The sequence below is a fragment of the Drosophila obscura genome, unplaced genomic scaffold, assembly GCF_018151105.1.
Source record: "Drosophila obscura isolate BZ-5 IFL unplaced genomic scaffold, ASM1815110v1 contig_4, whole genome shotgun sequence".
NCBI classification, from domain to species: Eukaryota; Metazoa; Arthropoda; class Insecta; order Diptera; family Drosophilidae; genus Drosophila; species Drosophila obscura.
The window spans coordinates 11,727,595-11,739,734 of NW_024542828.1; the positions used below are offsets into that span (position 1 = coordinate 11,727,595).

Below are 12,140 nucleotides of genomic sequence, written 5' to 3' on the forward strand. Positions count from 1 at the left end.
TCGCTGCCCGGTTACTTGTGCAATCAGTATCGGGACATCTTAGCGAACAGTTAGAAAAGTTAATCTATTATGTTCAAGCATTTTATGTACCATCACACAAACAGTTTGATATCTGTCATCTCTTTTATCAATATGGGTCTAGCTCCAATGTGCCTTTCCATCAAAAACGGAAGATTTGTATTTTATTGCAAAGGCGTTTGCAAAAAACCTACATGCTAAAACTATAACAAGACCTATCTTGAACATGATGCATCGTATGCCTTCTTTCACGGCCTTTCACCTGCCCGGATCGGAAGTAGAACCCAATGGAAGTTAAGGAAATATCTTGTTTGGATTAAGCTGGCTGATTTGTTTATTGAGCTTTTTTTCATGTTCTCTTTACGGCCGTATATGCATTAAATATTTGTATTCCGGATACTTGACTTTACACTAACAACACAAGATTTAACATTTTGTATATTTTGCATTTTTATTGACTTTTTTTATGTATAAAACAATATCTACTCTTTCGTTTTTTTAAGGTTGATTTTATCCAAGTCGCATTTTCATTTTCCTTTTATTTATATCTTTTGCAGCAATTATCTTAAAACAAATTTGTCATACAAAAATTTCAATTATTGGTATTATTCCGTTTTGTTTTATCAGTTAAAACTATACATTTTTCCACTTTTCTTTCTGTTTGGTCTTTTGTTCTTTCGACACTCACAAAAGCAGCGTTTAACCAGTTTTCAACAGCTTAAGTTTACTCATAAGTTTAACGGACATTCGAAAACTAAGGATTTCATCTCAAATGAGTGTAGTAGTATCGTATCTTAGTCACTTTTTTTGTTTCGTTTCGAAACATTCCTCACAGCTTAACAAATAAACGCGAATGCGATTTCCAAATTCTCCAATTTTTTAATGAAAACTCAATTTCTTCTGTAGGAATAGATCAATAGTTAAAAATGTTCTGGACGCTCTCGTTTTATAAATGTTATGTTCATACTTTAACTTAACTCGAATTGCTGCTGTTTTGACATAGTTTCTCTCGATTTCAGTTATAGATTTTATAATAGGTATTTTTTAAGTTTATACTTGTTTTTGTATTTTTTTCAGTTTTTTTAAATGGAAGTTTTTAGTGTTACAGTTACAGTTTATTGGAAAAATAGAAGTATTGATGATGCACTTGACATTGATTTTGAGGGACGTAAACAAATAATGATTGTGGAAACTTATTTTCCTGGCGGCCTTAACAGTATTTAGAAGTGTGGATGTTGTCGATGGCACAGCGTCATTTGATAGATTTCTTCAGGTGCATTTACATTTTATATCACAATTTTTTTAAATATTATAATTATGTATTTCATTTGTTTGTTTTACCGTTATTTACGCCCGTCAAAAATTGTTCAGCATTGTTAAATGTCAAGAACCCTTGGGTTTGTCTTTAGTGTTGTGTTAGTGGGTATGCATTTAAATGTACAATCTTTTTCAGGACTTAAAAAAATATACTTTTCAATAGTTTTCGAAAGAATGCTTGTAGTGGACGAAGAAATTTCAATAAAATTAACATGTGCAGGCCTGAAAAATGAATACACAATGCCCCCTCAGTATGTCGGAGGGCTTAAACATATCTACGCCAATTACTTGAAAATAACTCAACCATCGCTTAAGCTGTGGCTGTTTGGATCTGTTTCTTTATAATTATTGAAATTAATTTCGTTCTTATAACATCTGTTATTCGAAAAACAATATTCAAGGTGTCAAGAAATAAAAATTCGCATACATATATGCAGTGTTACTTGAAATAGTACAGGATTATAGAACAGAAATATATTAAATGGTTAATGCATCTCTCGCTTAAACACTTCTTGTATTCGTTTTTATTTTTCATAATAAAAAATTATAGTTCAATACAAATTACAATTTTTGAATCTTTTTTATAAAAAAAGTACTTTTTTATCTTGAACGACTTTGGTTTTTCGTTTCAAAACAGCGTCGACAATTGCTCTTTGAAGGCCATTCGCTCTTTTAATCATTTTCCTTCCTTACCACAATTTTATATCTGTATCTTTTGCAATGACGGAATTTTAAGTAGGATTATGCATTTTTGCGTTTACGGTTAAATGAAATGTTTGCGTGTAGTTGAAATGTTGCACCAAACAAACAAAGTATAGAACTGGAAAGTTGAATTTGAGAATGTGCGTAGAAAACGCCACAAAACTATGTATTTTGGCGCAGGTTTTGAAAGTTACACAATTCTAAAAGCTGATAGGGGGCATAAGGCATGCCTAGCAACTATCAGTTGCAGCTTCACAATACTCTGACAGATCGTTGGCTCTCTGGTGCTGCCTCATACGTCGCTGCAGCAGCAAGCTCTCGCTTGGCGGTGAAAGACCAATGCGCATGATGGGTAGCTCCTCCATCAACTGGGCTGGTTGCGAATGGGCAAAGCGACCGCTGCCAATTCTTGGCTGTTGATGTGGCCGATGCACAGCGGCCCGTGACTGCGGCTGATTCATTCCACAACTGCGCATTGGGGGGGCATTTACATAGACGCAATCTTGGCGCCAGTTGTGGATCACTGATGACGACAATGTAGACTGTTCATCGGATGGGGGGGAACCGCCACTGCCGCTGCTGCTCCCAGCGCTGTTGTTTCGCTGCGGTGGTGGCTGCATTGATGGAGCTACCTTGTAGCCGGCGGCACCGCCGCTGTGCGAGAAGCTACCTAAATAATTGCGCTGCTGATTGCCATAGTGGCCACCGCCCCCGCCAGTGCTAAAGGGTGGGCGGTACTTCCGATATCCAGCGGCCGGCTGTTGCTGCTCCGAGTGATGAGTGCGATAGCGCCAATTTTCAGGTTGGCTTTGACCCGAAACCGGAACCTGACTTTGGTACCGTGGGACAATGTTTCGTTGCTGCTGCTGGCGCTGCTTTCGTGTATAGGCATTATAAATAGATGGCAGCGGTTGCTTAAAAACTGGTGAACTATTGCACTGTGGCTCCATTTCATCTTCATCCTCATCGATGTCGGCATCCTCGTCGTTTTGATATGCATCAAGTGCAAAATAAACATTGCGTATTGGTTTGCTGTAGCCTGTCTGTTGCTGTTGGTGTTGTTTTTGCTGTTCGTCTGTTTTACCAAAAGCCGTTCGCATTGTTGTCTCCTCAGCTGCTGTTGTCGTCGGCGCGATATTGATCGCTTTCAAATCATTATCATCATCTATGTTATCGATTGGTGGGCATGTTGCGTTTGCTGCTGTTGTTCTTGTAGTTGTTGATTGCACTGCCGCTGAGTTGACAACAATATTTGCAGTCTCATAAATTTCAGGTAGCTTTTCATTTAAATCACTAATACTATCCAATAGTTTAACATCATCATTATCGCCAGTTTGCTGCTGCTCACATTGTTGCATTATGTTGCTAATGTGTGTTGTTGTAGTCTTAACTGGTGTTTGCTTCTTGTTATTATCGGTGACGGTAGTAGCACTAATATCACTTGATGGTCCTTGCCTCTCATTTCCATCAACATCATCCTGCTCTTTTATCTCCTTCTCTTTCCTTTCTTTTAACCATATCTCTTCCATCTCCTGCGCATCATTGCGCATTGCTGTTGTTGTTATTGTGAGTTTAGCAAATTCACTTTGCTTCGATTTTTCCATATTATCCATAATAAGATCTTTCTCCTTCTCATACCAACCATTCTCCGGCTGCTGTTCGTTTTCATTGGCTTCGCCAAATTGTTCCAGTTTAGCTTTCAATTGGTTTCGATTGTCAGCATGTTGTTTGTTTCGTTCCTCCTCCTCCTCCTCCTCTTCGGCTATATCATCGACGCGTTGCTGCTGCTGTTCATACAAATAATCATCGCCCTCATCTTCGTCCAACTCGCGCCAATAATGCTTATAGTGTTGATAGTCCTCGTCGCCCTCATCACCCTCGCTGACGCTTTCCCTATAGAGGTCCTCATGATCATCGCCAAGCGTCTCCTCCTGCTGTTGCTGCAGCTCGCGCTGCTGCTGATAGCGACGTGTCGACTCGGCCCACTCGACGTCATCATTATCCAAACGGCCAAAGGCCTCGAGTGCGTCATCGTCATCGTCTTCCTCGTGAACATTCAACGTCTTGAATCCTCCACTGTTTGGATATATCGCAGATGCGTTGCGTGAAGCAATTCGGGATGAGTGACGGCTGCTCGTCCGCTGGCCATGAATCGAAGACATACGTCCTCCGTAGCTAGACAGGCCACCTGCCACAGCTGCTGCTGCTGCTGTGCGCTGTGAGCGATTGCGAGTGTAATGAGAGGGCGGCTTGGGATTATAGTTCTCATCGCTATATGCATCCATATAAGCCTGTGATGGCTGGTAGATGTTGGGACGCTCTTTCATGTAGTCATAGCGCATGGAGAAATGCTGCAAGATCACGCGCTTAACCGCCATGGCAGATTCGGCAAACTGCGAAATTTCCCTCGCTGACTGGTGATTACTAAAAGTCAGAATATAAGAGATCCATATTATGAACTGTCATGACCTTCAGTGTTCTTTTAATTACCGTCGAATATTGCTTGGGGTCTGCAATGCCTTATGGCGGCCAGACTGCCTGCTGGTCGGCGGCTCATGCTCACACATACGAATCCAATGATGATTCAAGACAGCCTCGGCGCTCAGACGCTTTGAGGCCTGCTTCACAAGCAGACGACTAATAAGGTCTTTGGCCTCATCGCTTACATCATGCCACTCGGCCTCCGGAAAGTTAAAGCGTCCTGAAACAGACACATGTCCAATGTTTAAAAAAATTAGTTCTAAAGCCAACAGCGACTACTCACCCTCTTGAATTGACTCGAAGAGGAGCTCCTGGCAAGTGCGACAGTTTTCACCGCGATTCCAGCCGCAATCCTCTCCACAGTTGCCCGAAAATGGCGGATAGCCACAGAGCAGGATGTAAGCAATGACTCCCAAGGACCACAAATCGCATCTCTTGTCGTAATAGTTTGCCTCGCCCACAAACAAATCGACAACTTCAGGGGCCATAAATTCGGCGCTTCCGACCTGTTAAAAGTGAAACACAAAGTAGGTTTAGGTCATCAATCAGATAAGATTGTTTCGGTTTCAGGCTGTACATACTGGTGTCAATAGCTGGGGAGTGGCTGCTGGCGAGGAGACATCCGTGGTGAACTTGATGCCAGAGCCCAAATCAAAGTCGCAAATCTTGATCGGACACAACGAGTCGGTTTTAACACACAGAATGTTTTCCGGCTTGAGATCACGGTGGGCAATGCCCTTCTTATGCAGAAAATCCAGTCCGGAGGCAATTTCTTTGATTATCTGAGCAGCCTCATGCTCCGAGAAGCAGATGTGCTCCTGGATGCGGGTCAGCAGAGGACCGCCATTGATTTTCTCAAACACCAAATAAAACTTTTCGTCATCTTCGAAGAACTCGATCAATTGCAAGATACCCAGATGTCCCTGACAATGGTGGAATGTCTCCACTTCTCGAAAGACACGCGCACGCGCATGTCCCGGTATCTTATCAATAACCTTCACAGCATATTCCAGGTCGGTGTAAATGTTAACGCAAGTTTGTACCGAAGCGTAAGCGCCCTCGCCAAGTATTTCCCCGGTCAGCTTGTAGAGTTCTTATTAGAAGTTAGAAATATATATTTAAAGTACTGTTCAAGAGTACGTGCTGTTCCATGGTGCACTATACTAACCTTGAAACGTTGACGAATGCAGAGAGGAACTGATGCGTTTCTTACGGCGCTTCTTCTGCATCTCCTCCTTGTGTCGGTTGAGCTCGGCCTGCCGCTCCACCTCGGTCATGTTGGGTGCTTCACTCGACTCATTGCCCGACACATCCTCGCTACTGTAGCGCGTCAGCTCATTCTGGCCGTCTGTAACGATCAGATGTTTTGATATATTGTTAATTTTCTATTCCATATTTGTGTGCATATTTTTCAACATTTATCAATGCATAAAAATAGTAGCGCAGTAATTCGAAATAAGAAATTCTTTTGACCAACTGCGTAGAAAGCAAATCGCGTGTCGTAAACAAGTCGCAGCAGCAAGTGGGTATAAAATATGTACAAAAAAAATAATATGTAAACAAACACACACACAAAGGTTCATAGAAACATTCTGTATGGAAATATACAGGGGTTTGTCTGAAGTTAAGTCAGGCCACAGCACACCCGATGGCGATAGGAGTATGGCGGCTGACGATCAGCTAGGTTGATTGTGTGTGCTTTTTCTTTTTTCTTGGGTTTTTCAGAATGGATTTTCCTGTGGTTCGAGCCTCAACAAACTGTTTTATTGCGTCTAGCCAACTCACTAATACTACCCTATGCGAAGTCGGCATCGCGGCATTCGCATAAGAAATGCGTCCCATCTGCCTCATCTCGATGCTCTCCCTCTCTTCTTCCGGACTTCCTCGCATGCTTACGTATACAAAAGTGTGCGCAGGCGGTTTTCGGTTCTTCTCTAAATTTAAATTTGGCCTATTTATTGGGAAGCTTAAATTGTTATCAATTGCGTAGATAATTTTAAAGAAACTAAGAAAAGATGCGAATGGCAAAGCGATATATATCTACACATGTACATATATAAATACATATGATCATTGACCGGCAAGCCGATGCTGGGATCAACTGTCAACTAAACAAGACGCAGCTGATAGCTAAACAATAATCAACAGGAAGAAAAGAACCTTGGCGATTCGTGGTTTACGAGAAAACATAATCAAATAAACACAGTCTACGTATGTATAGAGAAACGCAGGAGTACGGTGGCAAAGATAATGCGAATTAACAAAATTCCGATAAGAGTGAACTACGCAAAAAGCGTGAAACTTAATAAGTATGGTATAATGATAAATACAATAAAAATTTAAAAAATATCTTTGGGAAGTAAAGTCGGGGAATGAATATCTATAGCAACTGTAGTTGTTGCTTTTATCACTAGTATTGACTGCAAATGAAAGAAAAAAGAAACATGCGGTTCGAGCTTTTAGCAGAGAGAGAAAGATAGAGAGCGAAATTTGAGAGAGAGAGAGAGAGAGAGAGAGCGAACAGCAGATAAGGCGTATCTCTCTTCTGGTTACTTCATAGCATGACGAAAGTAAAACAAGGGGACGAAATGAATGAATACGTCGTTTGGAGCTCTCAAAGTGTCAGCTGTCACGTGGTTTGAGTGGGATATAGATCCCATAGGTTATCGGTGTACTTCTAACCCTGATCTTATGTAACGGGATTATAAATGGTGGGGTTTTGATGGAACAATTTCATATTTCTTCTCCTAGAAGAGAAGACTGAAAGTTCTGGGAGTTCAGTTACTCCGCTCTTTGTGCCACCTTCTAGTTTTGCATCATGACTTCACGGGCAGAAACACACAGCCACAGCAGGAGCGGTATGTGAGAGTGAATGTGTTTGTGTTGTAAAGAAGCAGAAAATTATTGCGCAGCAAAATGAAATTGTAAAAGCAAAAATTAAATAAAAATGGCGAAGCAACGCAAAAGCAACGACAGGAAAAGAATCGAATAAACAGCATGAATACAAAATGAAGAATAACAAGCTCAAATTTAGTGCTTACGCCCATGTCAACTTTTACTTTATTTACACTTGTAATATACGTACATATATGCATGTTCATAGGTACGAACACTGGGTCGAAGGGTTGACATATGTATACGAATTGTTCAATGCATAAACATTCGCACATGCTCGCTTATGCACTAAAATTTAATGACTGTATGTATTTAGTGACAATACATACGAAAACACTCACATTAAATCGAAATTGAAAAAAGTAGTTAGTGGGCAGCGAAAAATTGGACAAAACAAAAGTCCAAAACCGGCATTTTGAAACGTTTTCCCACACATATCCATACGTGTGCACCGTACATACAGTAAAAGTATATACACATGCGGCGTTCACAACGGTGTTGGTTAAACTTTTAGAATATAACACACACACATGTATTAATTTCTATGCTTGTTTCGTATTTACCCAACATGTTTGCTGCGCTGTTGTTGCGGTTGCTCTCTCGCCTTTTAATCGCAACGCAATTTGTCTAAGCAACGCCCGCTTCGCTTCTGTGGGGCACGTTTTTGCAATGCGTAGATTAAAATTGCTACCGGTAGGTATTCCGGCTGTTGCTGCGTCTACTTTGTAGTTTCGATGTTTGTATTTGGGCTAATTTTAACCTTATTTTGAATTGATTTTCAAGTTAAAACGCAAAACAAAGCCGCCTGTGGTTTCGATGTCCACATCTTATTTTTCACTCACTAGGCCATCATCATCAACCATAAATTGACACTCAATGCGTTGTTTTCTATAAGTTGTATCCGCAGACAGCAGTGGGGCACACGGAAAATTTTCGACTATTGCTGACTAGTGGGTGGAAGATAACAGAAGGGATTCGTTGTACCGGGGGATGCGGAAAAGTTTTGGTGCACAATTAAACCAATGGGCGAAAGAAGTAATTTAAAAAATAAAAAACACGGACAAACTTTAGCGGACCTAACGTACTCGGCGCCAACGAGGAAAGAATCAAACACGCGACCGTTGGCGAACAGCGGACAAACAAGCAGCAGGCCAAAAAAACTACCGCCGACTTGACGCGAGAGTGAGCTTATTTTGGCGGATGAGAGCGCCAGCATGAGAGCGAGAGTGTGCTGTTGTTGTGAACTGTAATAAATAGGTGTATTTGTGTACATTGGGATTCTTGTTTCTCTGTTTCTCTCTTTACACGTGCCAAACATCTATGTATTGCAGATTGAGGAAAAGGAACATACATACCTACATACATATGTATGTTTATAAATATTACCAGAAGCCTCCACAAAGGGCCAGATAAACCGATATTATCATAGCAATTCTCCACACCAATAAGATTCTCATATGACAAAGTAAATAATAAGGAGAACTGCCCGGAAGGGCAGGTTTGAAATGTTACATATCATTTCCAATGTATACATACATACATATGAGTGTTTTTGAATCAATTACAAGTCAATATTTTGATACCTCTACACATATATGTATGTACATATATACATAATCGAACAGCAACCGGATGACTATAACCAGAAAAGTATTTACGTTTGATGCTCATTATTATTGAAATCACTGGGATTCGGTAAGTTCCCATATACCTCAAAACCAAATCAACAAAAGGAATCAGCCGATACCTGTGGTGATAACATGGTAAATACCGCCTATATATAAAATGTACGGTATGTATAGTCGCACACACATACACACATAAAACCACAGCAAACAATTAAGAGCGTACGAAAAACAAGAGAGAAAGAAAAGAGAGCCACTAAAGCCACATCATTGATTAGCACAACCAGTTTTGACAACAAGTAAAGGAAACGACAAAAGTCAGCTTTGTGGTTCAATCAGCACAAAACAAAAACAGCAATAGGGAAAATAACAACAAAGCAGAAGGTGGGCAGAAAGAACGGCGTACAGTTAAGAGTGTACATTGAAAAATGAAAGACCGGTATGAAGAAAAATTATGTACATAGTTTAGCGAAGTCTATTTAGCGAAATCATTCTATGATTAAATGAATAGACACTATACGCTGCCACTATACATAGAAGAGCTGAAAAACTGTCTAAGAAAGAGAAAAAGAGGGAGCGCCACCAAAATACAGCATAAATAACCCTATAGTACTTACTCTTTGTATCAAAGTATCAGCACCAGTGCAGTTGGCTCTGCTTTTTAAGAGCCACATTAGTACTTTTCGGAACCGTTTTCCGGAAAATTAATAAAATAGTGAATATATATTGTTTTCATTCATTTCTATCCTTATATAACTAATTTGGCAATCTGGCCTTTTTTTGTCATCGGTAGTTGGCAGCACTGTTTCTCCACTGATGTTTATGTGTGTGGGCAAGCACAAACACTAACGCAGATTCCGTCTCACGTAGCTCATTGCTTTTGGGAGGTGGGAGCGTGAATAAGGGGACAAACACAACACCGAAGCACAGACACACCAACACTAATGCGTTGACATCTATAAAGAGCCCTAATATGCGCGAATTCTTTAAATAAGCCAAAACATGGAAAGGGCTAAGGAAAAACATTTAAATTTAGCATAGTATTTGTCGTTTTCCAAGTTAACAATAAAAAAAAAAAAGTCAGCTGATGTTGTTTTGCCATATGTAAAAATTTCTCTCGCAGGGTTATAAGAGTGGGAGTGTAAGGGGTTTTAAGAGACGCGAATCTAAAGCTGCACGTAGGCACTAGCCCAGCATAGAACAGACAATAAGCCAACATACACATACACACATGCATATATGCATGTATTTATTGAATAACATCGCCCTCAATCAAAACACCAGCTTGTACTAGCTTGTTAATTGTATATTCTACGGAATTTTATTTGCGTATAAATGTTTTATTTATTTGGTCTGAGGCTTTAGCTATTCCTCTGCTCGTACGATTCGGTTCGGTCCATTCTATTTGAAATCTGCAATCATCTGCAGTTGCCCCCAAACTCGGTCAACATAGAAGCAAGTAGGAGGCAAGCAGACGAGGGGCCGCTCTCATCGCTTTGTCTCTGTTCGCCCGCTCATTCGTTTACTTTGCTTTTTCCCATTCTCTTTGGACGGTCGTTCTATTTTGGGTTGCAATAAACGTCATCAAGAGCAATAAACGTCATCAAGGTTACATACATATGTACATATATGCAGGCTGCTCTGCCAGCCGTGCCGCCAGATCGTAGCTACCGCTGTCAACGTCGTTGTTTCAAGCTTTAAAAATTTGTTACCATTGCATTCGTTTCGAACAAATTGCATGGACCGTAGAGTGAGTCACATTACTTTAAATGCCTTGCCTGCACATTCAACTCGTAGATACTCTTTTTCGTGTCACTCTCTTGTTTCGTTATGCTTCTTTGGCTCAATAGCAGCAGCTGTTGCTCCCCCCGGTATTTAAAAAAAAAAAGCAAAGAGAAAATGTATTTTCGACCACGTCGATTGCATATGCTTCAATGTACACTTTAATATACTCATCATGGACATGTAACTTCTGAATTTGATACAATCGGAGCAATTGTTTTGATGATGAAACAGAATATAAATCAACGTAACGGGAAAACCGAGCTAAGGAAATGTCGAGAACTTTCCTTAACTATTAATATGTCTAATCACTATAATGTTTTCCCCAACTTAGTAGTAGTCTCTAAATATTCACCTGATTGACTCTGGCTGCAGCTGTTATCCGTGTTGCTGGAAGAAGCTCCACTGCCGCATAACCCACTGTCTCCAGAACCTCTAGGGTTGTTGTTCCCGTTCCCTGCGTTGCCGTTGTGATGATGTTGCTTCGCGCCTGCTGCAGCTGTGCTGGCATTTTTTTCCTCCAACTCAACCATATTTTCGGGAGTTGGCGTTTTCGCTGGAGATTATTTGTGGCCAAAGAATAAACACCAGACACAGTTTCGGCTTTCTAATAGATTCAAATAGTAGGAACGGATCAGGCTAGAAGGGGGTTTGTGACGGATTGTCCTCCGACAGCTGCAAGAAACAACGTTGATGTCAGCGGCGCTGCTGCTACTTCGACTGCGTTGCGCTCTCGCTCTTTCTGCTGTCTCAGCTCATTCAAAATGGTGGATGGTTGAAAATATTTTTTCTGACTGTGATACTTTTTTAATCCAATTGCCAAGAAATGCGAGTGTGTGAATTAATTTGATTCGTTCGGTTAGCAATTGTATTCTTGATGGCGACTGCGTATGACGGGGTTTGGGTCAAATTGATTAGTAGTTGGATTGTTGGTGTAGGCGACTGCTGATTTCTCTCTTCACATCGGCAAAGCAAGCAAAAAATTTGGATTTATTCCTATCTTCCGTTTTGGTTTTCGACTTAATTTTTTTTTGCGTTTCACCTTTTCTTTGTGGGCTTGGCTGGCTGTACAATAGTGGGGTGTTGTGTGGTGCAGAAGTAATTCTATTGCAATAATTGTGTTGTTTTTGCTGGAACTGACGGGTGGTGTAGGCTTGTCGTTGTTAAAAATTATTCCTGCTGATTACAACACAAAAAAAATCGCTGAAATAGCGGACAAAAGCCGTTTTCTTTGCGTATTTCGCTTAAAAGTATCTTTCCCAGCTACCGATCCATTTTTCACCGTTCGAAGATTTCTTTCCGACAGACGACGAAAATAGT

At 40.6% G+C, this 12,140-nt stretch overlaps 1 protein-coding gene across 2 annotated transcripts; it reads right to left on the minus strand.

Annotated features, from left to right (window-relative positions):
* Positions 1-338: 338 nt before the first annotated feature.
* On the minus strand, positions 339-12,140 carry LOC111069893. Of its 2 annotated transcripts, XM_022360079.2 has the most exons (7): positions 11,863-12,140; positions 11,176-11,495; positions 5,687-5,866; positions 5,100-5,611; positions 4,802-5,024; positions 4,528-4,738; positions 339-4,461 (listed from the first exon to the last, which is right to left on the minus strand). In XM_022360079.2, the coding sequence occupies exons 2-7, from the start codon at positions 11,351-11,353 to the stop codon at positions 2,268-2,270; spliced, it is 3,498 nt and encodes a 1,165-aa protein (XP_022215771.2). In that variant the 5' UTR covers positions 11,354-11,495; positions 11,863-12,140; the 3' UTR covers positions 339-2,267. The 2 variants fall into 2 exon arrangements, with proteins under 2 accessions (XP_022215771.2, XP_022215770.2); XM_022360078.2 differs by having other exon boundaries at positions 11,176-12,140.

What these genes read in the sequence shown, in the direction of transcription:
- LOC111069893 (XM_022360079.2), bottom strand. Translation starts at nt 11,353, where the DNA reads ATGGTTGAGTTGGAGGAAAAAAATGCCAGCACAGCTGCAGCAGGCGCG. An exon ending in GCATTCGTCAACGTTTCAAG is followed by an intron (nt 5,612 to 5,686) that starts GTTAGTATAGTG and finishes ACTTCTAATAAG; the next exon opens with AACTCTACAAGCTGACCGGG. An exon ending in CTTCGAGTCAATTCAAGAGG is followed by an intron (nt 4,739 to 4,801) that starts GTGAGTAGTCGC and finishes TGTCTGTTTCAG; the next exon opens with GACGCTTTAACTTTCCGGAG.